Source organism: Sclerotinia sclerotiorum, genomic scaffold (assembly GCF_000146945.2).
Source record: "Sclerotinia sclerotiorum 1980 UF-70 scaffold_6 genomic scaffold, whole genome shotgun sequence".
NCBI classification, from domain to species: Eukaryota; Fungi; Ascomycota; class Leotiomycetes; order Helotiales; family Sclerotiniaceae; genus Sclerotinia; species Sclerotinia sclerotiorum.
The window spans coordinates 1832771-1857813 of record NW_001820830.1 but is presented as its reverse complement, the minus strand read 5'-3'; the positions used below and the strand labels follow the sequence as shown (position 1 = coordinate 1857813).

The following is a 25043-nucleotide window of genomic DNA, read 5'->3' as shown; positions in this document are numbered from 1 at the left end:
TACCAGCTGAAGACTTCTCCTCACAGACACCTTCTACTCTTCTGCTATCTGAGCTGTATGTACAATAATTAATGATGATCATTATAAGAACTCCTGATCTGCCTCCACCTCCACCTCCACCTCCACCCCCTCTACCCTCTTCATCCTTTCCAATGACCGAAGATGCAAACGAGCAGCACAAAGTTCTACAAGTTCAATTTCCTTTAGCAGACTACAAATTCCAACTTTGCGAAACAAGCAACGATCGGCAAATGGATCTCGATATGTCGAATTCAGAGACTGTTACTGTGAAAGTCACTGCCCAGCAAATCAATCCAGGTGGAAACAATTGCATATTTATTTGTCGCTATCCTTCAGCCAACGACCAAGACCCAGATTCCGACAACAACAACAATAACGACTTCGACTCGAAACTTCCCAAGATATTCGTGGCAAAGGAGTTTGGGGATAGTAAAGACGAGCTTGATACTTATGAGCATCTCGCATCTTTACAAGGCGTTTATATTCCTAAATGCTTCGGGGAAATCTATTGGAAGGATGAAGACGGGTTAGTGCATAAAGGAATTGCACTTGAATTTCTCGAGGGCTTTCGACGTTTGGATGATACCGATGCCAAAAACGATCTTATGTATTGGAAATATAAAAAGGCTCTGGAAGCTATTGGAAACAAAGGGATATTTCACGGGGATGTTGCATTTAGAAATCTTATGTGGCACCCTCAGCGCGAAGAAGTAAGGGTTATTGATTTCGACCAGGCAAAGGCAGCAACTGAGGAGTGGAGAAGAGATGGAAAATCAGTTAAAGAACAGAACTTCATCGAGTTGGAAGGTCTTTTCAAGGTGGAGGATAGCGATATCATCCGTGAATATTTGCCAATGATATACGCCAAACCAAGGTGGATGTTAGATCCACCTATTTTGCCAAAGAAGATTCGGGAACGATTCTAGGACCGGAAGTAAATGATTGAAGGGAAACAGCATCATATTTGGAGATTAGTATACTTTAAAAGCTGTTAGGAAATCTGATTGTAATTCAATACCTAATATTCACAAACCACCAACAGCAAAGTTATCGGATGTGTTAAACTCCGAGTAGATCAAACTAAGCAAAGATGTTGAATTCCAAAACTCAAGCCATACCCCCGTTCTCTACTCCAATTTTGGAGTATCTAACGCCTTGTTCGCATTGTTAAGATACCATCGGTATTCTCCATTAACAAAGTGTCTTTTGTATCCAGCTGGATGTTCCCAATATACGTTTCCTCCCTGGTCCCAATATGGTTTTCCATCGTAATATATGTAGAATGGATATGATGGAAGTTTATACATACTATATTCTCAAAGTGATATGATTTATATTATTGTAGTCATCTTCAATTGTAAAAGTTAAGGATGCGTTGCGCATCCCAAACATAGTTTGTGTTGAAAGCCCCTCTCTACCACTGTCCGAATATTGCTCTAGACCCTTGACTCCCATACCCTCATTGATGCTTTTCAGATTGTAAATCTCCTATATAGGTTGAAAGGGCAAGTATTGTAAAACAAACCAAAGAGTAGCTCCCTATACAAGGGTTTTGACCAATAATATTAGGTCGCTAGTTGAATAAGCTTAAATGTCTTACAATATTTACCCTTCCAACCACTGTATTCAAACTACAGTATCCTTGCTGTCCCTCCTAGTTCCGGGGATTACGAAAAAGTAACTTGTTGACTTTTGTATCTCAAAAATAAATATTCTAATATCACAATAAGGCATAGTCGAAGTCGAGAAAGGGTTTGACCAGAGTACCGGAGCTAGAATTCTTTCAGAGAAATGAATGCTGTTGCGGGCGCTAAAAATGCGCACCAAATCATGTGTTAAGTGAAATGTGAGTCTCATTATCACCTAATATAAGAAAGTGCTTAGCGATCCCCATGGGATCAGTTAAAGAATTCGCATAAACGTCCAAGCACTTGCAGAGATTTTATCTGGTTAGCTCTTCTCATCATTGTTTGATCTCTTTACTAAGTAGAACAAGCTATGAGGGCTACGAGACCTGATCCCCGTTCTATCAGAAGGGGGGAACATCCATTTCATTGTATAAGAGCAAGCTGTGGAACGAGGCAATCAGTGTAAGCATTTTGCACAATTATAGGGAAGAATAACACAAATACGCTTCCCAGACCTCATTTCACCTTCTGTACTTTATTCAGTATATCCAATGACGGTAGAGAAACCATTTACTTCCTTGTTCTTGGAGACCAATATGTCGGAAAGTCTCTAATAGTTAGCCGAATGATCGACGATCTTCCTATTGTAAGCTTGTGCATACTCGGTTTCTCCCCCAATTCTCGATACGCTGAGTCTGATTATGTGATTTGATCCAGCTTCATCTCTCAGAAGATAACCACTCTAATTCTATGAAATATCCCGTTATGCCGGAGATGGGTAGTCCGCTAAAGCTCGAGCTTATACTCCAAGAATGCTCGACCTCAGAGGAACTAAGCACAATCATGACTAAAAATAGTCACTTTCCACGAAATATCGTTCTCATATTCCACTGTGGCTCACATACAAGTTTTGAACATTGTGAAGTCTTCTATCGGATGCTCCAGGAGCATCCGACCCGGTACAACTTTCTTTGGATGACTGGTCGACGAATCGGAACCTCGATTTTTGCTAACTTCACTGGTAAATCCAGACTTGGATCTTCGAAATATTATCAGCTCCTTTTTTTCTGATATCTCGAAAAATAACCAGTTTACGACTAATCAGCCTTTCCTCGATAACCAAAGCTCTTCTCGTTCCGGTATAACAACTTTTCAGCAAGCGCTAAAGCTAACATAAAAGTTACTCCGCAACATGCCAAATCTTCAGCTTCATAAAATGCAAATATCTTCCTATTTTAAATTAATAGGTTGAAGATACAGAACTAAATACCACTCACTGCTTCTTTTTCCCACCTGACCGTTTGATTCGCTTAAGGTTAAGCTTCATCACAACAATTGGTGGCCGGCCCTTGATCAGAGGAGGGAACAGTTGGAACTCGATGTCTTGGTACAAAAGTCCGACGAGAGCTTTTGGCCTAGTGGCAGTACAGCCAGCAAGATTCAGAAAGGGAGACATTTGAACTCGGAGGCGTTCATGAGCATACACCTCAGTATCGCGAACCCAATGGCCATTCTGAAGAGTGCATAAATCTTCAACAAAAAGCCCCGACTTTTCCTTTTCTGAATCGTTAAGTCCAAAATTGACTGTCAAGTTCTGCAGGATCCACTATTGCCAGATCAGTATAATCTACTGACAGAAAAAAGAGCAAAGATAAACACATACATTACGGATATCATAGAGAACGCCTTCATCCATATAACGCTCCGCTAATCGTGCATATACCATGCTAAGAACTTTCCAACATGTGATGATAGAAGACTCCTTTTTTATTCGTGAGTTCTTCACTCGCAGAAGAGGTAAGCCTTGAAAATTGGTGCTTTGCACATTTTGATGGTCGTTAATGGTTCGTCGATCTTCGAGACTTTGCAAAATCTGTTGAAAGAAAGTTAGCAATCATTCATAACTCAAATACTCGCAAAATGTGTTCTTACTGTTCCCACCTTTCCAATTCTGCTTCCATCATAGCTTTAGTCTCATCACTAGGATTCGATAATGTAACCCCTTCTGCTTCAAACTCGTTCATCATCTGCTGATAATAACTAGCTTCAGCATCGGTGCCGAATTCTAGATCGGACTGAGAATTATAGCCTGAATCTTGATTAAGACCAGACCTATCCACAGTAGCAGGAGACGATCCTTGCCGCTGATTCAGTTTATTCTTTCTTTTAACCCGCGTTTCATATGTTCGTGGTTGTTCTTTCTCGTTTTGTAAAATTGGGGCGGGTGGTCCATATTTATCGTGACGGAGGGCTCGACGTTGAGCATATCGTCGAGGAAGAGGGCAAGGCATATCGCGATTTGCAGTGGCTCAATGGCTCTGCGACGAGACATTAGCATATTTTGATGGTAGAGGAGGCTAGAGAATAAAGCGGGTATTTTACCTATAACAGAATACACAAGATCGTTACGACTTGCAGCACTTGAATATAATGAGGTTATACTTGATGTTTTCGATCTGTTTGGTTTCTGATGATTGAAGAGCGATGATTCTTGGGCTGTGGTGATATAAATTCAATAACGCATGAGAGTAGGAACTAAACAATTCCAGAATGAAGTTTGTAGAATGAGAAGCTTGTAAAAGAAAGAGCAAAGTTTGAGTAGTTGAAGTGTGAGATAAGAAAATGGAGAAGATGACGGAGGAAAAGCTGGATTAAATACCTTTTGACCACAAATTTAATGTGGCTGTGACTTACATTTCACTGCGAACCATCTTTGGGGATGCCTTCATTTTCCGGGGAGATACCCAAGAAGGAGAGGCAGAGTGGGTGAGAGCAGGTTGGTGTGGAGTTTGGAGTTTAGAGTTTGGAGTTTAGAGTTTGGGAATTTGGAATGGGAATTAGGAAGAATGTCATCGCACAGCGTCTGTAAAGCAGCAAGAGCCTAAGCTCGTTAAATTTCTGGCGGCCTGAGGATAAGTGGTTAAGCGAGTGGAATAGCCGCGTAAAACAGCGGGAGAAAACCGCTGAAAACAGGGTGCAAATCACCAACATCTAGTTACTTGTAGTAAAATTGTAATAAAATCTGTGGCTGCCAAACATATGACAGCAGCGTTTGTGGCTGGATATGATCTTGCCGGAAATTCCCGCTCCCCGATATTCTCCAAGCAGAGCAAAGAGTGGCCCATACGAAAGAAGTCCCTCTTTCAACGACCTTGGATGCCTTCATAACTGACCTGTCCTTTTAATCCTACCTATAGCATCTTATTACTCTTTGACTTTATAGAAGTTGGTATTTCAACAATAAGGGATAAATTTCTCTCAGAATCCAATCTGTAATGAATAAGGTTTCCATAAAATGAAGTGTCCTTTGTGTTCTGTCTGCCTTCGCCATGTAAGTGGCTGGCCAGGTTACACCACGATACAGCCTCGTCAGCAGCGCCTACGACTACAATTGCATATCCTTCTTATGCTTAGTTCTTCAACGTTCCAACCTTCAAAATCCCGATCTTCAAATAGCAATGCTTGTGTCAATTTGCCGAATTAGTGATACAAGTCGCACTTGCTATAAAATCGCTTGCAAACATCCAGTATGTCCTTTATACGCCTCTTGCAACGCAAACCCAATGGCGAGATCGTCTTTCGCGAATTTACCAGCAGCGAAGTCCCTACCTACGCAATACTCTCTCATACCTGGGGAGAAGAGGAGGTTGTCTATCAAGACTTGAAAAAAAGCAAGAACAAGAGCAAGACTGTGAATAAGGCTGGGTGGAGGAAGATACAGTTCTGCGCGAAGCAAGCCGCAGTAGATGGACTGGAATACTTCTGGGTTGATACCTGCTGCATCGATAAGAAGAATTCGGTCGAGCTTAACGCGGCGATCAACTCCATGTTTCGGTGGTATCAGAACGCTGCACGCTGCTACGTCTACCTTTCGGATGTCTCCAAGCCCGACACTGGGGTAGATGACCAGAGGGCATGGGAGGAAGCTTTCAGGAAGAGTCGTTGGTTCACTCGAGGCTGGACGCTTCAGGAGCTTATTGCACCAAGGCTGGTTGACTTCTTTAGCTCGGAGGGTAAACGACTTGGAAACAAGTTGTCGCTTGAGTCTGAGATACACGAAATTACCGGTATCGCAAACAAAGCTCTCCGAGGTGATGCATTGTCAAATTTTAGCATCAAAGAGCGGAGATCATGGGCAGAGCACCGTAATACTACTATTGAAGAAGATGAAGCCTACTGCTTAATCGGGATCTTCGATGTATCTATGGTGCCAAATTACGGCGAGAGAAGGGACCAGGCATTTAGGCGGTTGGAGGATGAGATTCACAGGATGTATAAGGGTCAGTTGTTTACATAGATGTACTAACTAAAGCAACGAAACTGACGAGTACAGGGGCCAACTTTGAGCAATTTGCTGTTGGGCTCAACCTCGCGTCATTTCCCGAAGCTACACAGTTTGTCGCTAGAGAGAAGGAGCTATCGGAAATTCACGAGCTACTTCAAGATCACAGTAGTCGATCCTGTGTCATCCTCCATGGTCTTGGGGGTATGGGAAAGACTCAGCTAGCGACCACATATGCCAGACGACACAAGGAGAAATATACGGCGATCTTCTGGCTGAACGCGAATGACGAAGACTCACTCAAGCTGAGCTTTCGGGACATTGCTCAACAGGTGCTGAGACATCATCCTTCCACCAGTGTGCTATCCAGCATAGACCAAGATAAAGACCTCGATCAAATTATCAGTGGAGTCAAGGACTGGCTTGACTCCACGCAGAACACAAGGTGGCTAATGATCTACGATAACTTCGATAATCCTAAAAGATCTGATAATCCCGATAACTCAGCAGTCGATATACGTCAATTCCTCCCTCAATCTGATCACGGCTCGATCATCATTACGACACGATCATCACAAGTTAAGCAGGGTATACGAATTCATGTTCAGAGGCTGGATGTCAGGGAAGGTCTTGAGATTGTGTCTAATATGTCAGGACGTAAGGGTATTGAAAAGGGTATGTTGGTATAATTGATAGTGGGAAATAATATAATACTAATAAGGCAGATTCTGATGCTATAGCACTCGTCAAAGAACTAGACGGCCTACCACTTGCTTTATCTACAGCAGGGGTATATCTCGAGCACGTAACGACGAGCTTCTCGGATTATCTTCAGCTCTATAAGACATCATGGTTGAAGCTTCAGATGACAAGTCCCCTATTGGATTCCTATGTAGATCGTACACTATGTACGACATGGCAGATCACTTTCGATCGGATCCAACAACAGAATAAAGCATCAGCAAAACTACTCAAGCTATGGGCATATTTTCATCGAGAGGATCTGTGGTTTGACCTCCTTCGGCATGCAAACTCTATAGACGATGAATGGATACAGAAGCTTATGAAGGACGAACTGAACTTTAATGAGGCCATCACTCTACTATGTACCTTTGGACTGGTTGATCCAGACAGGTCTCCTCAGCAGCAGGTTGGGGCTAGAGGGTATAGTATACATAGTTGTGTCCACTCATGGATAGTGTTTGTGCTTAACAAGGAGTGGGACAAGAGCCTTGCACATCTGGCTTTAACCTGTGTAGCCTCGGAGGTTCCTGATACAAATGAAAAGTACTGGTGGCTCTCACAGCGGCGTCTCCTTCAACACGCAACACGACAGGCCTTCTTTATAGAAGACGCCAAGGTAGATATAGACGGACTATATTGGGAATTTCACAACCTAGGCGTTCTCTACTCTGACCAAGGCAAGCTAGCAGAGGCAGAGAAGATGTATCTTCGAGCGTTGGAAGGTAAGGAGAAGGCACTTGGACCAGACCACACATCAACACTCGATACAGTCAACAACCTAGGCAACCTCTACTCTGACCAAGGCAAGCTAGCAGAGGCAGAGAAGATGTATCTTCGAGCGTTGGAAGGTAAGGAGAAGGCACTTGGACCAGACCACACATCAACACTCGATACAGTCCACAACCTAGGCCACCTCTACTCTGACCAAGGCAAGCTAGCAGAGGCCGAGATGATGTATCTTCGAGCGTTGGAAGGTAAGGAGAAGGCACTTGGACCAGACCATACATCAACACTTAGTACAGTCCACAACCTAGGCAACCTCTACTCTCACCAAGGCAAGCTAGCAGAGGCAGAGAAGATGTATCTTCGAGCGTTGGAAGGTAAGGAGAAGGCACTTGGACCAGACCATACATCAACACTTAGTACAGTCCACAACCTAGGCCACCTCTACTCTCACCAAGGCAAGCTAGCAGAGGCAGAGAAGATGTATCTTCGAGCGTTGGAAGGTAAGGAGAAGGCACTTGGACCAGACCACACATCAACACTCGGTACAGTCCACAACCTAGGCCACCTCTACTCTGACCAAGGCAAGCTAGCAGAGGCCGAGATGATGTATCTTCGAGCGTTGGAAGGCTATGAGAACGCTCTTGGTCTTGAACTTGCCTCGTCTTATCTACCGGCGTTGAATACTATGTTCAACTTTGGAAACCTCTTATCGCAAACTGACCGGAAAGACATGGCAAGGGCAATGTATAATCGAGCATTGTCTGGATACACAACCGTCCAAGGGCCTTCCTCTAAATTGTCCAGGCAAGTTGAAGATCGGCTTCAAGCGTTGCAAGTTGCGTCTGCTGGGTCGAATGTAGGTCGAAATGAGTTTACAGAGCCTGGAGTAGCAAATTCGAGGTCTTTGAAACAGAAAATCCGCAAGCTAGGAAGGTGGTTGAACATTAGATAAGCTACAAGGGCTTCTTTCTTATGGTTCTGCCATTAACTTACAAGTATTGATGTAATTAGAGATACCAGATCAGACATCTCTTTTAACTTCTGGTCCAGAATCGACCGCTGTTGTAATGACCCTGTATAGCCATTCTTCTCCTCACTAGCTTCATACGAAAACAGGAATCACCAAAGCTCTCGAATTTATCGAAGCCACGCGGATAGCCACTAGATCATGGCATCTCAATAGAATAAAGGAAGAGATGAGAGAACAAGATGAAAGAGAAAGGGTAACCTGAAGAGCGGAAGGGTTAGAATAACCCCTTTACAACCATATTACCAACTTTGCAAATTTGCAAAGTTAAATTATCACCCACCCAAACATTAAAACCATCCAATATCCTCGATCTGGCCGATTCTTCTGGTCAATTCAGCTAATACTTGATCACCTTGGTCAATATGGTCAATTTATTTGGTCGATTTGGTCAATTCATCTGGTCAATTTGGTCAATTTGATCAATTTGGTTGATTTGGTTGATTTGGTCAATTCATCTGGTCAATTTGGTCAATTTGGTCAACTCATTTGGTCAATCTGATCAATTCGGTCTATCCATCTGGTCAATTCATTCTCAATCGTGAGGTTTTACCACCCCAATTTGAATTTTACTTATTTCATTTGTCATTTTCCTTATTATATACGAAGAGTATTTGTAAGGCGGACATGGTTCCCTAGGATTAGTTTTCACTTCCCCCATTCAAACATTAGAAGATTGAGGCTCTCAATCTCCTCAACCTGTATTAGCTACGGTTGAAAAAGGCCAACTACCCTCCATTTATTATTGTTAGAAGCCTACAAAGCTCCTAGCCGTCTTAGATAGTCATAGATTCAGTGTAGACGTTAATTTAATCAATCAATCAATCTATCCATCTATCAACTCTATTAAAATATCGTGCGGCAGTCTCTCGATAAGTCGCCTTGAGTGGAGCAAACACTGCTACATCACAAGGTTGGAGCTTGTGGGAGGTATGAAAGGGGAGACGACATAAAAGAATATTATTCTTGAAACAGAACTCAGAGTCAGAGCATGCATATTGCCATTTAGGGGTAGGGAACGTGGTCCAGTTGCTTCGATGGGAATTCGCTGGCCAAATAATCATAGTGTTTAAATAACTACCATCATTACTAATGCATTCGATCGCAATCACAGTGGTACGCTTGACTCGCGCGCCTTTATAATCTCGTATGTCGTGCTTACAAGGACTTTGATAAAGCCTGGCATGGATAGCATCACTCCAGTCTCGAAGAGCCGACGAAAAGTGCAGAGCCTGTCCTTGACTGGATTACTGCTGATAATGTCTAGATTAGAGGTATTGACCATTAGAAAATGACTTTGAGCAATGGCGGAGGACATATAAAGGACATAGAAACAGACCCTTATGTATGTGCAAAAGTAGGATTTTGGATGTTTACTGGTTGGGGTGTATTTAGGTAAGATATTGAAGCTTAGAAATCCCGCTTCTAAATTTAACTTTACAAGTTTTTGAAAAAAACATTTCTCAAAGCTCAATAAAAATTTTGGAAACCAACTCCTGAAAACATATCAGACCTAAAGTTTCTAGCGCGTAGAAGCTATACCCAGCCTCTGGGGTATTGCCCTGTACTCTGGAAGCAGCGATGGGACCCTCAACGTGGCCTTAATTTACTTGGGTCATACTCAGACCTAATTGAAGAGCATATAAACAAACTCGGGGGTGGTATAAAGGGCTTTGATGACTTTGATATATATAATAGAGACTCTATATTGATTTATATATATAGAACTCTTATAAAGATTATTAGCACGCTTTACAACAAGATTCTGTGATAACCTACCTCTACTCAACTCTATCAAAGCGTCGAGAATATCAGAATTCTACTCCAAGGAGTTCAAAATACATATCTAAAACTCACGAATCTGTTCAAGAGATACGAAAACAGCAACCTCCATTAATACTGCAACAGATAGTATTTCAATAGCCACCAAGACATATGCCTCTACTGCAGCCTCCCGAACCCCTGCCTCTGCCCTCCAGACAACATACATTGACTTCTAAAAATCGAAATCAGCACAACAATTTTTATCCTATGAATTCAGATACTTGAACTTTATCCTCAGAAAGTCGTTCTACTGTATAGATACTCCTTCGATACAATATCGGATGACCTTGGCTCAAGTCGACATTCGACATAGAGGATTTCTGAATGTACATGAAGAGGGAGAAGACAATACTGTAGATAAGGCGGAAGACGCCAGTCGGGAAAAGAAAAAAAAATGATTGATTAAAATCAGGGATTGGAGGCAGTGAGTACCGTCTGGGAACTCTAGCTGGCGTTGCTTTAGCTCGGCAGCATGTTCTCGAGTTTGGAATAGAGTTGCTTCGTCGCAAACGCGATTTGAAAGAAGGGAAGGGGGAGGAAGAGATTATACGCTACGCCCCGCGGCTTGTGCACCGTTTCGCGTTACCTTGCCGGATCTCTCCTGCACAACAAGGCCGACCGTATCTTGCAAGCTTTGCTGTGTCTTAACCCCTAGCCAGGCAGCACAGAATACAGCGTTTCCAGCTCACTAACCAAAGTGCCCTTGTACAACCCTTCCTCCCAATGTATAGTTCGTAGCCGTGTAAAGAATCGACTCGAGACATATCGGATGCGCCAGATCAGAATCGAAAAATGCTGTAGCCCCTAGTAAAAGCATTGTAATCCCGTATTATCATCTTTGGATCTATCTCTATAACAGCGCTTCTCTGGAATCCGCAGAAACCTCCACACCATATCCTTTTACATACGTTACAATGTTCATTAGACCTTCTATAAACCCTTTACAATCGTTCTCTTCCCCTTTTCATCTTCCACTGGACTCAAAAAGACACTGTCTGATTTGCTCCTTTACACTACTATTCCCCTCAACCATCTATGAACTTCTAGCAAGATATACTTACAAGCCATACGCATTGTTGGATTCCGGACTATACTCGTAACACCCTAGAGGTGTCCTGTCGACCTTCATTTACGAAAGTTTCCTTTGCAGGCTCTGCATCCCATTGCAGACTCGTAAGGGCTGGTTCAGCTTAGAAGCTCATGAAATACGTCACCCATCAGGCTCTGCATCCCATTGCAGACTCGAAAGGGCTGGTACCGCTTTGAATTCGTCATTCATATCTTCGACCATCGGATGGTTTTCATCTCCGTTTCGCTGGTAGTCCTCTATTCCGGGCTCGTCGCGAGCGCCTCAGCGACGCTCAACTGCGTGTACCTTCGCTCCAAGTACTGCCTCCGATTAGTGTACGATCACCACCCAGTTCCAGCGACTCTACTTAGCTCTCCGATAACAAGATCGAAGGTTCGTAGGATGCATTACGTACAGGTGAGAGTCATCGCATCCCTGTAACTCTTGGGAGAAGCATAGTGTCCTAGCTAGGTCGTCGACACCAGCTTCTTATTATGTCTTGTATTGGCAAGGATGTATTTTACTTGAAGCGTGGTCATATATATGAGCTTCCGGGAGAGCTTAAAGATATGAAGAAGTTACAATACATCTTCGCGTCATACTGGAAAGTACGGGTATGTACCTTGATTCCCTTGTTCTCTTCGAAATCTCATGCTCTTTGTAGGAAATTGTTCGATGTGGTGTTTGGCTTCTGGAAGAATTTTTGCAACAAAATTTAGAGCAGGATCAAAAGGCTATAAATATTTTGTCTCCAAACTTTCTTTAAATTTTCTTTGATTGATAACCACAATATAAATGAAATATATAATGTAAATTATGTTTAAAACTATATTATGAACTATAGTACCTGAAGACCTTAGGCTCAATTGTCAGCAGACATTAGTAGAACCTCGGGGACGGAACGATAGCACGTAACAGATAGATTGATAGAAAGTCGAGCAGTCTACCGGAGATCGACTGATAGACTGTCGAGCAGTTTATCCAATAGAGAAAGGTCTATATAAGCAGAATGTATTTCCTTAGTATATAGAGCTTCGTGCTCAACTTAAATAGTAATCTCAACCATTAGTTACTTAGTTACTTCTCGATTGGAAACAATTGTTCAATCCCCTGCTTGACTGCTTCAAACTTAAAAGTTGGCTGGCCTCAGAGAAGGTACACTGCTGATTTCCTCTCACAAAGCCATAATACAAGATAATATACTAGTGAGGATAAATATTCTCAGGGTCAAAGCTCAGGGTCAAAGCTCAGGGTCGAAGCTCAATCCCATGGGCTCTGGCTACATGGCTCTTAAAATGTATCAAATTGTTAAGAACCAGCCCCTTAGCTTTGCATATAGGATGGTGGCAAATAAAAATTCCACTCACTGCTTGATCGCGCAAATGAACACTCTCAACATGGTCCCACATATGAGCAACACGACGAAAGGACCGCGTCCGTTGTTCGTACGAAAGACGGTCGTTCCCGATGCAAATGATACATTGGGTCTTCGCGCAGATCACAGGAAATTCATCAGGTGATGGGGGGGGGAAGCCGGAGCAGGAGACTCCTTTTTGTCTGTGTCCTTGAGGATTAAAGCAGACCGTGGCTTGCGAGTTTGGAACTCTTGTCGAGACGCGAGGGCGACCATGAGATTGATAGCAGAAATCTTTCGAGAGACAATATCTTGTTGATTTAAGTCCTTGGAGAAATCGCACAGAACCTGCTGTAGTTGATATCGCTCATTGAGTTGATGTTGGATAATAGGCGTATCCTCCTTATCCTCCAAGGTCTTGCTGGATGGTCTATGCAATTGCTTTTTCATCATCTCGTTATGAACACGAAAGAAGTAATCCTTTCGGAATTCCTTCTCAATCTCGTCTTTCAGGTTTTTCTTAACATTCGTGAGGTTCTTTCGAACATCTTCGTACTGCTTTCGAATCGTTTGCGACGCGCATCTGATAAACTTAAAATCCCGCTTGATCTGAGTGTATAGCTTCTTGAACTGTCGCTCAAGGTCGACGACATCTGGATCTGCAGCCAAAAGTGATTTCATCATTTCGGTCGGAACTTCCTTGGGTACATCTCGGTTGCATCGAATGCTCATATGTGTAAAAGCTCGAGTAAGCCCATCATCGGAGATCTCACTTTCAAGAAAAGCATCCTGTACATTGAATCTGACGATGTTGTTTATATAGGCCCCGTTGAAGACTCCGGTGAATGGGTCATGTCTCATGACCTGATCACGAACAGCGTCTGAGGCGACGCCTAAAGTAGCTGTTAGCCTAGAGAATGAGACAAAAATATCAAAAAATACATACCATCGACTGCATTTGCAGTTCCCCGGCGAAAGCAATAGCTTGTCAACTTGTCTTCAAAGCCAGTATCCTTTCCTAGACGATCAATATAAAAGGTATAAGTCGAATAAATCATTGGTTCTGTCTTTGACTTCACCCAGCCATTAATGGAACAAACAAACCTTCGGAAGATTAGTCTTTTGAGCCATTCTGGCTTCCAATGTACCTTCATAGCTTTCATACCCTGACCTCCAAGGTCCGTTGTGAAGAAGGGTTCGGCAGATGTATAGCCATCGACGAGAATGGCATCATCACGGATCGCACATGTCAGGATGTGAGAGATCGGACAAAGAATCGGTAGAGGATTTTCCCGGAATAAGAAGGTCGTGCTGAGATGAGTTAGCCAGACCTTCGAAGGTAGGAAGGAGCAACATACGGTTTGGGCTTATTATCGACACCTTTATGATGCCGTAAGTGAACTTCTATGGCAAGAAGGTCTCTCCCCCCAGGCCTTGGATTCTATACTATCCAGAGGCAGATATCCTCATAGCAAAGTGCTTTGTACTGTTGTATCGCCTCACCAAACTCGTCGTGTTTAACACCAATACAAGTCTGCGGAACTGATTCCCCAGAGCCGCTAATCTCAATAGTACAGCCTTCGTTTGTGTTCTCTGCTATGGCAATATCTGTCCCATCGGTGCCGTAACCGCTATTAGGATCACCTCTACAGTCCATATCGTCGTCAAGCTTATCATACTCAGAATCGTCGGCATCCTCGGTATCGCTTGTATCGTCGCAATCGTGATGCGATGATTCTCGAGGTTGTACATCTTTATCGATCTCTGCATTGCCAAAAGGATCTTCGCCAACTTTGCCCTTTGATGAATGAACAAACTCTGCAGATCGATCGCCAGTATAGGATTGAAACAGCATTGTAGTGGCTACATCATATCGATCGTCCTTGGTAGGAAAAACGGATTCATCGCGAGCCCAATGTTGAATAAACAATAGAAATAGATCATCTGATCCGGCCACTGGTTTGGCTTTTGCCGTGGTATCCAATCCAAACTTATCCTTTAGTGTACCATTGATATACTTCGCGAGATTAATATGAAAGCATAAGAATAAAATATAAAGGGAAGATTTTAATATATTTTAACAACCTTGTTTGAATCATTTACATTTACAAAGGTGCTATTAAACCGACGATAGAGCATCTTAAAATCCTGCCAGTATTGATTAACAGACTTTCTCTTCCCCTTCTTTCGCTTCTTCGCCAGATATATCTCGCAGACCCAATGAAGAAATAGCATCATTATGCCTTTGTCGCAATTTTATGTTAGGATAGTTGTTCGCTAATGACCGATACCAATATGATTGCAATATCTATATATTCTTCAGTCTGATGAAACTATAAAAGTAAAAGATTTTACATACCTAATAAATTTCTGTCTGATGTAGTAGATATTGGCTTTCGTATTCTCGGCATCGAGTGACTGCAAAAACTATGTATTGTTCAGATCAACCCACAGAAATCGATAATCCTCTCGGCTAAGCATCTTCTTCTTCCTTTCCTTGAGTATTTTGTTGTTATCGTTGCATCGTCTTAGAACATTCTAGAGCGTTTTGAGCGTGTCCTCCACTGGAATTTGGATGGTAGGCGCCATGATTGGTCGAGATTGGGACTGGACAAAGATGGCAGATTTGTACTCGAAAAAGGCTTGTAGATTATTGGGAACGAATAATAATAAGGGGCGTTTGTGAATTACTGGAAATGAACAAAGGGAGATATAAGGAAAGAAAACGAAGTAGGATTTCGAGGATAAAACTGGAAAGAAATAGAATATAATGAGAGTAGATTCTATAGTTATAAGTAATCATAGTAATTGAGCGAGTATTGCAAATATTTATAACACAGACAACTATCAAGGCAAAAAGGACAGGCAAGAGTTCCCATAATGAAAAAGAGAAGAAATGCCAAAATAGGATTTTGGATCAACAACATATTGGAGGGGTGCTTTTTGGGATACAGGTTTCTGGGATGCGGGTTTCTGGTATGGGGGGGAAGTTTAGTGTAATCACGTGCTCTGTAGGCAGGTTTACCGAGCGGTTGAGGCTGCGTAAAACAGCGACAAAACCCGCCAAATACAGTAGCTCAAACCGCCGTACTTAGACATATTGTATAATCTCAAAAAGAATAATTTTTTTAATAAATTATTTTAAATAAAATTACTTATTTGTTACTGTTACGAGGTTTGCTGTCTAGATCACGTGGAAGCGCTCTAGGCTCTCGAGTGTCACGATTCACCATTAGGATTGATGGTGTTACGATGGTAGCAAACTGATTAATTAGGAGAGCTTAGGCCTTGTGCAAACACGATCAGATTTCATCGAATTAGTATGTGATCTTGGTCACCTGAAGATCGTATGCGCACGCACCATCAGAAATCACGTGATAAGGAGCCCCAGGAGCTTCGTGCTCAACTTAGTTATCAATTAGTTTACCTACATTCTACTTGATCTAGTAACGAATTCACTTTCAAGTGAATACCAGTGATAAAGCCTTAACCCATAACTACCAACCGACGAACCTTAGGCAGCCGCTGCCTCCAGTATAGTATCGTTACATCGAGGTAGGTTTATAACTAGGCGTCAAGCAGGGACTTAAATAATGATAATGATGCAATTCGTAACTAATAGTAGAGTATACTAAATGATTGATCTTGAGTACGAAGCTCTACAATAAGGAAACTCTTTCCAGTTATATAGATTTTCGTACTATGCATCCCACTGCCCTCTATCGTCCCATCAAAGTGGGAATAATCCCACCATGGTGGAATTCCCCAGCTCGGTAGGAATCCTTGATCACGTGTTTTCGGTCAGATTCGATGTCTGTACTTGCTCAAGGTGAGGAGGCCATATAAGTCAATTGCCATACAGTTTTATATGTGAATCTACTTGCTTTTCCAAATGGTTCAAGCTCGTATGGACAGATCGGCTGTTACTTCGTAACAGAAATTAAAGTACATTTTGAAGTACATCCTTGAAGGATCAAAATACTTCCAGAAAGTATTATTCTAAATTTTTGATCGAATTTAGCCTTACTTTTCCTTCAGTAATGGTCAATATTTAAGGAATGTATTTTATATATGTACTTTTTGCTTTCTTAGGGGTGATGATGGAGCGATACAATTCACCTGAGGAAAAGCATCAGCTGGTCATGACCAAAGTTTGCATGTTTGAATTTAGAGATTCACAGGGAGAGCACCATGTCACTAGTGCTGCCTGAGAAACACCCATCTTGCCTTTTGAGTTTATGAGTAAAAGCAAGATGTCAGTCATAGTTACTGCATCTTTTTAAAGGACATAAGACTTTCAACCATAAGAGTACGAACCATACACTATCCTGCAATGAGCTAGACTTCTACAGTGCCAAAAATGGAGCATGGTCATCCTTGTACATTGTAAGATGTGCAACATAAGTCTTCCATACCAGAGACCACGAATTAACGAATTTAAAGCTCAATAGACTAGTTTTAGGTCCCGTTAATGGTCGCAACTAAATCTCGATATATAGTCCAACGTTGAGCCCACTAATTCTTTCAACACCCTTGCATAGACATGCAACAGAACAATAATTTATATTTGCAAGAAGCAAACTGTTATGAAAATGTCAGCGGGAGATACTTAGGGAACTAAACTGCAGATGTCAGAAGGACACTTTTACCTAGCAACTTCACAGTGAGCACCCCAAGTACTAGGTAAATTAGCGAGCAGGTTCAACCTTAACCGGCCTTTTCGACGATAAATTAGAACCAAACATAACCTGCCAAGTGCCACGCAATAGACAATCTCGAAGCTAAATTGAGTGCATTCAAGGGTAAACTATGTCCGATATCAAAAGATCAGATAAAACGGTCAGTGAAAAGACCCGAAGGTCCAGCATAGTTGCAAAACTAAGTATGTGTAAATTGGCACGTGATGCGGTGAAAATGCATCAAGCGGCCGCATAACCGCTTGAACCTCGACATTGACTTTCTACTTATTTTCTAAGCAATATCGGTCGCGTCAACACTCCATAAAATGAAGCGCATCAGTCAATTGCCCCTGGCGAATGGCCTGAAAGGTCTACGAATATACAAATGTCAATCTCTAGCTCCATTGAGCCAAAGGTGTATACACACAACTCCACCATCGCCCGCAACAGTTGCACCTGCCGCATTCACGGCATCTGGACCACCGCCAGCTGCACCAACTCCCAGCGCCGAGCATGTTGATATCCGGGTGGCTAGGAAGAGGAAGCAAGCAGAGTTACTCAAGAGGGGTCAAGATATGAGAGCTGTGGCTAGTGGAAAAGGTGGTGGAACGGCGAAAATGAAGAGGTTCTGGAAGGATGTGAATATACAGCATACGGAAGGTAATATTTGTAGATTTTTCATCTTAGCTTGAGAAACAAGTTCACTAATATGTGTTGCATATTCAGAGGGATTGCAGATTTTCCTCGACAAACGAGCTCTTCGACGACCTTCCAAAGAAATTCTCACAATACCACATCATAAGCCACATTTAGCATCAGCGATTGCCCTCGAATGGGATCTCCTCGTATCAGCACAACAAGCTTTGAAAACCCATCTTATCCCAATGACATCTCTCGTGAACCGGGCTCTTGACATAATAGATGAAGAAAAAGAGGGGAGGAATACGATAAGAGATAACATTGTCACAACTGTGATGCGATATCTCGATACAGATTCCCTCTTATGTTGGGCACCTGAAGCACCTGAAGATCCACCAGGATATGAAAGTCATGTCGACAGAGTCGAAAGTCTACGAAGCATTCAGAGGAAATCTGCAGAACCTATAATCCAATTCTTGTCTGAGAAGGTTTGGCCTGGGGTGGAACTTATCCCGGTTTTGGACGCCGATAGTATTGTACCTAAGAGTCAACCACAAATGACTAAGGATATAATAAGAGGATGGGTCTCCGGATTACCTCCCTTTGAGCTTGCAGGGTTGGAAAGGGGTGTATTGGCCGGAAAGGGTCTACTTGGAGCTGCACGATTAGTAGTTGAGTGGAGTACTGAATTTACCAATTTACGAGATGACACTGCTAAAAAGACATTCGGCGTAGAAGAGGCAGCCAAACTTGCAAGCTTGGAGGTGGATTGGCAAATTGGTATGTGGGGAGCTGTTGAAGATACACATGATGTTGAGAGAGAAGATATCAGGAGGCAATTGGGAAGTGTAGTATTACTTGTATCTGGGCAAAGGAAATAGGTAACCTGTATTGTGGCTTTCAGAGGCAATATACCATGTTAATGATGAAATTATGATCAAGTAAACATTCAAAGTTTAACCTCGCAGTTATATTCACTGATCATATGAAAGAAGTGAACTCTTCTCAGAGTGCTTCAGTACAGTTATAAATGAATCCCGGGCGGCTAGCTTTTGTAGTTGATTCTCCTACCGTAATCTTTTTGATTCTTCACGCTGATGCCATTGTTCATTACGGGTGTATGTCTGATAAAACAGATATGACATGTATCAGCACTCAAGTGTCGGATCTTAACCTTGAATTCTCTAGTCTTGGAGCGAATTCCCCATCTCACATATGCCAAAACCTCTTGACTTCGTTCGAATGATATACATTATCTATATTGACTGACTGACAGCCTTTAACTAACGATCTACTAGATTATTCATGCATGTATGTATTTTCTTGTGTATCGTTGCGTCTCGTGATAAGCCACCCAAATTATCGCTAAAAGTTTGGGTCGACAGAAGGAAATGTTATGGAAGAAGATTTATACTTTACGTTTATATATCCTACACCTTTCTTCTCTACCGTCCTATTCACGATGACTCTTCTTCTTTTACATCAAAAAAGATATCTTCAACACCTGCCCATGCTTCTCCAGTAGGAGCCTTCTCCCGCTCATTCCAATATTTGTTGTTGAAAGCCCAGTATTCCTCTCCAGTAATTGGACATTTAGATTTCTCGAACCAGTGAGGAACGAAAGTCTCGCCACGCCTTTCACGCTCTTGACGTCTGGCACGTTGCTTCTCTTCGAGACGATTCTTCTCCGTGGCAGCCAAATCGTACTCGCCATCCTCCATAGCACGCTGATCAGGTCGTAATCGAGAGTCTGTGGGGGGCAACCAGGGGCGAAGGTTATCGTTTATATCGTTGAAAGTGAGAACGAAAGGAGTCAGATTGAACGGGATCCCGATTGGTCGTGGATTAGCTTCCCAAACCAGAAATGCTTGACTTGGATCATTTACGCTGCCTTGACGGCGAGAAGGGTCAGATTTTGGTTCTTCAACAGTTGCCTCATAACCAGGCGTGAAACGGGCATAAATTTTGCTGTTCCAGCGACCACCAAGACTGAATCGAGTTTGACCATTTGCATCGTTGACTCTACCAGTAATATGATAAGCGCTGGAAGCTTTCCAACCTCTAGCCTTGAATTCAACGTTGCACACTTCACCCGTTGTCCAGTTCTTAATCTCCATAGGTCCATAGTTATCGACTACGGGGTTACCAGTGATGATACCAATAACGGAAGAGGTGACCTTTTTCCAGGTATATAACTCTTCTGGACCACCGGCCGTAGGTCGAAGTTTGAGAAACCAAGTGCCAAGTGGATTAATATCGAAAGACTTGCCATAGAATTTGGACTTCACAGCCGATTCTCCATAATAAGTCCATTTCGGAGACTCAGCCCATGCAGCACCAATTGGTGGATGATGACTGACTTGCTCGATAAAGAATCGATAATTCTTGTCTGGACGAACGTATTCGAAGGTTTCGCCGAGGAGAGGATTAAAAGGTTTTGCTACTCTATCGATGGTAGATGCATACTCACTTGAGGCGAATGCTGCAACATATACCATACGCTCGATTGAATCCGCTCGATCAGCTGCAATATCCAAAAGATCTGCGTATTCCATATCTTCACCGCATCGATAGAGCAATGATGTAGGTTCGTTAAAGGACACAGGAAGCGTCATCTTTGTCATGTCCTTGCCAATCATAGACTTCAGGATACCCTTAAAAAGTGTTAGTGATTACAAGATAATTGGGTTCAGGTACATACCCATAGAGAAATCTTTGGTCGATCATCAGCATCCATCTTTAGACGAGTCCGTATGCCATTTTCATATCCCTTAAACGCTGAACTGATATCTAGTCCCTCCGCTTTGACGAGTCGACTCTCTTTTCCTTCCTCAACTTCAGCTACATCAGGGTATGAAGGTGGTAGAACTTTGACCACTTCTACTTGTCCAGCATCAACAGCATCAAAAAATTCGGCATCATCGTCAGAGTCCGTATCAGAAATATCAGGCAGGCCTTCAACAATCGCTTTCTGTCGCAGTGAGCTTTTACTAGTTGGAACATGTCTCAAAGGAGCGGTGCCGTCATCATTGAGGGAAACAACATCAAGAGCTTCGGTTATTCCGGACTCCGTTGATGGTTCACCTCTACTATCAGGTCTAGATGCCGTTCGAGTGACTTCACGGAGTACTCGCTTTGTCAACTTTCTTTTTTCTTCTGATTCGCCCATGCGAGCCATTAACTCATCTTGTTCCCGAGCTACTTGAGCCATGCTTTCTTCCCACATTCGTCGCATGTGCTCTTCTCGATCAAGACGATGTTGCCAATACGCATCTCTATCTTTGGATATTTTCAAAAGATCGCCGACAAGACCCTTGAGATTACGAATGGCCGAATCATAGGTCGCGGCTGCTTGGCTTGCAACGGGGTCAGAAATGACAAGATTTGGATTTCTTGATTGCTCTACTTGTAATGCAGCATTTACTTGTCCCATGAGTTCAAGTTGGAGTCGAGCAGATTGAGCCGTGATTTCAAACGCATCCTTGCCTGCCGGCATCTCGTGCTCACTAGAGCCATCGCCATACTCCTCATCGTCATCTCCATCCACAGGCCCAGTTCCAAAGAAATGGCTTGTTGGTCTACCCCCATCGCCCAGGAAACTTGGGTTGTAAGATCCATAGTTGGTTTCCTCATCATCGCCGACACTACCAGTATTGCTTGTAAATGCGACTCGAGTACTTGACATTCTGCTGAGACTAGTCTGAGGCATAAGCCTGTTGCCCTGAATGCTCTCACGACGTGAATCTGTGTAGACAAGGGATGGCTCGTTGATCCCATTGTTGTCAGAGCACTCCTTTGACCCGTTACTGGAGTGGTCTTTCGCCTGTTGTAACAACTCCAATCTCTTAGCCTCTTGTTTTTCCTCTTCCTTGGCCTGATCTTTTGTCCATTGAATAGAATTATTGAGTGCCCAAAACCACCTTTTAGCCTCAACTTCATGGTTCGCTTTGAGGTGATATTTGACAGATGATTTTCCAATAATCTCAAACTTGGTTTTCTCCGTGGGATCCATGTTGAGCGTTGCGATGCGCATGTTGATTGCACCACGGCAAGCGGATCCTGCATCATCCTGATGTTTGGAATAACTTAAAATGCCATCTTCTAAGGTAAACCAACGTAGTTGATAACCCTTGCGATAGTTTGTCCACTTTTTTAGATAGCCCTGCATCTCCCGACCTTCTTTACCAGCTAGAGCATCTGATGGGTTGGCGTTGACTATTCCTTGTTGAGATGCGTTTCCAAGGACAGCTTTTTCCTGAATTCCACGTTGAGCGGCAACTGCAGCAGGGGACTTTTTCAACATGGCCTTGGTGGCGTCATCTTTCGTAACGTCTTGCGGTAACTTTCCTCTTCGGTCGCGGCGGAAAGGATCAGCACCGTGTAATAGCAAGACTTGGATGAGCTCGATGTTCTTTTTCCTGGAGGCTTCATGGAGTAAAGTACCACCTGAGTGAACCGTGATTGGGTCAGAACTGAATTCTCCACCATTGATGTCCAAGACTGTCTTCACTCGGGATTCCTCTAAAACTTCGCCCAACGACTTATAATCCCCTCGTGCAACCAGTTCCTGTATTTGTCTAATTTTGCTTTCCACAAATAATGAACGAGAGAGCTGTAGTTGTTGAAAAATGTCTGGTGTCCGAGCAAGGTCGAGAGGCAGACGGCCAGCATAATTTGGCAATGAATCATTAATACCAGGCTGCTCAAGAAGCAAACGCACAATAGGGCCACGGCCTAAGCTTGCAGCAAGATGAATAGCAGTATTTCCATCACGATCTCTTGCATTGACGTCGATCGTCCCAGCCCCATCAGATAACACATACTCAATTACTTGTTGTTCGGCACATTGAATAGCTAGATGCAGGATGGTGGTATCTTCAAGATTGGTTGAAACTGTTGCCCTGCTAGAAATGCTCATTCGACTCCCGTCTGACTCACGGATCGCCTTCGATATTGCTGCTGTGTCACCATTCTTTAATGCCTCAAAAATCTTAAATTTTCGTACAGTCTGCTCGATTGACATCGTCTTATCAGGGGACAGAGCAGCTGTCGTCCGCGGATGGGCGCTGGAAGCCGATCTCATGAGTCCAGCTGCACTCGTCGATTTCTTTGAAGAATGGCTTAGAGGAAATTGAGTCGATGTAGTCGGAATCGTGGGTGAGTGTGCCGTAGTCGCAGGGGACATCGGAGCTTGGTATTCTGCATTTTCATCGTCTTTTCCGTCTCTCCTGCTTCGAAGGAGTGATAAAGCAGACGATTTACTGCGTTTATGACTAAGAATGACGAGGTTAGCAGGTTGTCACTGTCCACAACGACATCAAAACATCAAACACCTCGAGGGGGATAAGCTCTACTTACGTTGACTCTACGGGGTCCGTCATATTTAAAATACCACCCTTATCCACGGTTTCGATATTTTGCAAAGTCCTTCAGAAAGTTGATATTTGTGCCAACGAGCAAGTTGGTCGGGGGGTAAATGCCAACTTTCGGGCTGAGGTCGAATGATCGACAGTACCTTCCTTCCCAGATTTGAGGAATTCTTTTGGAAAGAATGTGATGCTTAAATGCAAGAGAAAGCGAAAGAAAATCCAATAATGGTTCATCCAAATATCATGTCCTCGAGGAAATGTACAACCAGACCTTGAATTTCTCGAGGAAGGAATTAATTATGCAGCTGTTCTGGCCAAAACATTCGGGCCAAATAGATTAACAATGACGTTTTAGCGAATGTGGAGAGATTATGTAATCATATATGTCGGGTACCGGAGGAACAATAAACAAGGGTGGAGAAGCTTGTTTTGAGTGAATGTGTCGACGTCCTCAAGTATACATTGCAGCCCTTCATTGATTCATGAATTTGATGTGCTTAGAAGAGAAAACTCCCGACTCTTTCAAACCACATGGAAATTCCCATAATACCCCAACTTTATTTTGATTAATTCAAAATAGGGGTATATAGCCTCGAGGCTCTTGTTTTAACGAGCCAATTATGTATAGCCTCTCTTAAGACTTGAAGATTCTTGGAACACTGCTAGGCGTACTTTTCCGTAGAAGAGATGTGAAGGGTCATTGGAAATTTCAATTCAATTGAATATATACAATAGTCATGGCCTGATTGGAAACTAACTGGATGCAATCCCATTCCCGAACATCATTTGAGCTATTCCTTCCCACTTATATCCTGATGAATCCAATGCGGAGTAGAAGGGATACAAAATCCAAATGGATGACATTGTCATGAAGTGCTAGATTTGTTTAATATTTACATTAAGTTTATTGTTGTACGCCTATGTTTACCTCTTTGTAACTTCGACTGTCTTTTATCATGTTTGACATCTGTTTGTAATCTACAATGTAATGGAGCCTGGTGTATCTTCATACTTCAAACCTCAGTTGCACTTTTCATACTGAACACCGATCACAATAGTGATGAAATTCGTGGCCTGATGATTTAGACAGTCCTCGTCTACACATCTCCACCGAGAGTGGGCACATCTATATCTATCAGTGTGTGAATTAAACTCTGTTTATTATTTCTTGATGTTTCTGGCTTCAATCTACTTTCACATTTCCTACTGCATTATATTAGTGTCCATTACATCATAAATAAAATTAATCTTTCGATCAAAGCTTCTTGTCTATTGACCTTCATCACCTCATCAACCGAAAAATAACAGCCAATAGAGCAGGACTTGAAACTGTTGAGAATCTTTTCTGTATTTATTTGCTTAGTTTATACCTAGCCAGGCAACAATTTTACCATTCTATCTCATCTCCAGTCTTTTTAATATTCCACTTGGTGAATCTCGAAAGGGGTGATGTAAGAACTGGTGTCAAACTTTTCAGCTTCCGGATCTTAACTAGATACTAGGTAAGTTAAAAAGCCAATCATCACACAGTGAATTACTCAAATCATACCACATTAGTCTTGTTATCTCGCCATCTTATATCCCCAACCACGTCCAGGGTCCTTAAGCTCTCTAATATGTCAGCCATGTGATGTATCAATCGGAAAATATGACATCAATGGCTAATCGATAGTGTCTCAGA

General features: G+C 42.7%; 7 protein-coding genes across 7 annotated transcripts; 3 read left to right on the top strand and 4 right to left on the bottom strand.

Moving 5' to 3' along the window:
• Window positions 1-71: 71 nt before the first annotated feature.
• Window positions 72-947, top strand: SS1G_05530 (hypothetical protein; the record flags this gene model as incomplete). Its single annotated transcript, XM_001594051.1, has 1 exon — window positions 72-947. The coding sequence occupies one exon, from the start codon at window positions 72-74 to the stop codon at window positions 945-947; it is 876 nt and encodes a 291-aa protein (XP_001594101.1).
• A 1237-nt stretch (window positions 948-2184) lies between these two features.
• On the bottom strand, window positions 2185-3940 carry SS1G_05529 (predicted protein; the record flags this gene model as incomplete). Its single annotated transcript, XM_001594050.1, has 5 exons — window positions 2185-2259; window positions 2606-2681; window positions 2927-3243; window positions 3313-3511; window positions 3582-3940. The coding sequence occupies 5 exons, from the start codon at window positions 3938-3940 to the stop codon at window positions 2185-2187; spliced, it is 1026 nt and encodes a 341-aa protein (XP_001594100.1).
• A 1238-nt stretch (window positions 3941-5178) lies between these two features.
• SS1G_05528 (hypothetical protein) lies at window positions 5179-8353 on the top strand (the record flags this gene model as incomplete). Its single annotated transcript, XM_001594049.1, has 3 exons — window positions 5179-5929; window positions 5983-6606; window positions 6672-8353. The coding sequence occupies 3 exons, from the start codon at window positions 5179-5181 to the stop codon at window positions 8351-8353; spliced, it is 3057 nt and encodes a 1018-aa protein (XP_001594099.1).
• An 896-nt stretch (window positions 8354-9249) lies between these two features.
• On the bottom strand, window positions 9250-11016 carry SS1G_05527 (predicted protein; the record flags this gene model as incomplete). The annotated part of the gene is made up of 4 exons (XM_001594048.1): window positions 9250-9670; window positions 9971-10028; window positions 10286-10424; window positions 10942-11016. The coding sequence occupies 4 exons, from the start codon at window positions 11014-11016 to the stop codon at window positions 9250-9252; spliced, it is 693 nt and encodes a 230-aa protein (XP_001594098.1).
• Window positions 11017-12819: 1803 nt separating this feature from the next.
• On the bottom strand, window positions 12820-14530 carry SS1G_05526 (predicted protein; the record flags this gene model as incomplete). Its single annotated transcript, XM_001594047.1, has 5 exons — window positions 12820-13568; window positions 13622-13693; window positions 13841-13986; window positions 14034-14055; window positions 14179-14530. 5 exons carry the CDS (start codon window positions 14528-14530, stop codon window positions 12820-12822), a joined length of 1341 nt encoding a protein of 446 aa, XP_001594097.1.
• A 3150-nt stretch (window positions 14531-17680) lies between these two features.
• On the top strand, window positions 17681-18874 carry SS1G_05525 (hypothetical protein; the record flags this gene model as incomplete). The annotated part of the gene is made up of 2 exons (XM_001594046.1): window positions 17681-18014; window positions 18081-18874. The coding sequence occupies 2 exons, from the start codon at window positions 17681-17683 to the stop codon at window positions 18872-18874; spliced, it is 1128 nt and encodes a 375-aa protein (XP_001594096.1).
• Window positions 18875-19450: 576 nt separating this feature from the next.
• SS1G_05524 (hypothetical protein) lies at window positions 19451-23374 on the bottom strand (the record flags this gene model as incomplete). Its single annotated transcript, XM_001594045.1, has 3 exons — window positions 19451-20647; window positions 20695-23266; window positions 23352-23374. 3 exons carry the CDS (start codon window positions 23372-23374, stop codon window positions 19451-19453), a joined length of 3792 nt encoding a protein of 1263 aa, XP_001594095.1.
• Window positions 23375-25043: the final 1669 nt, after the last annotated feature.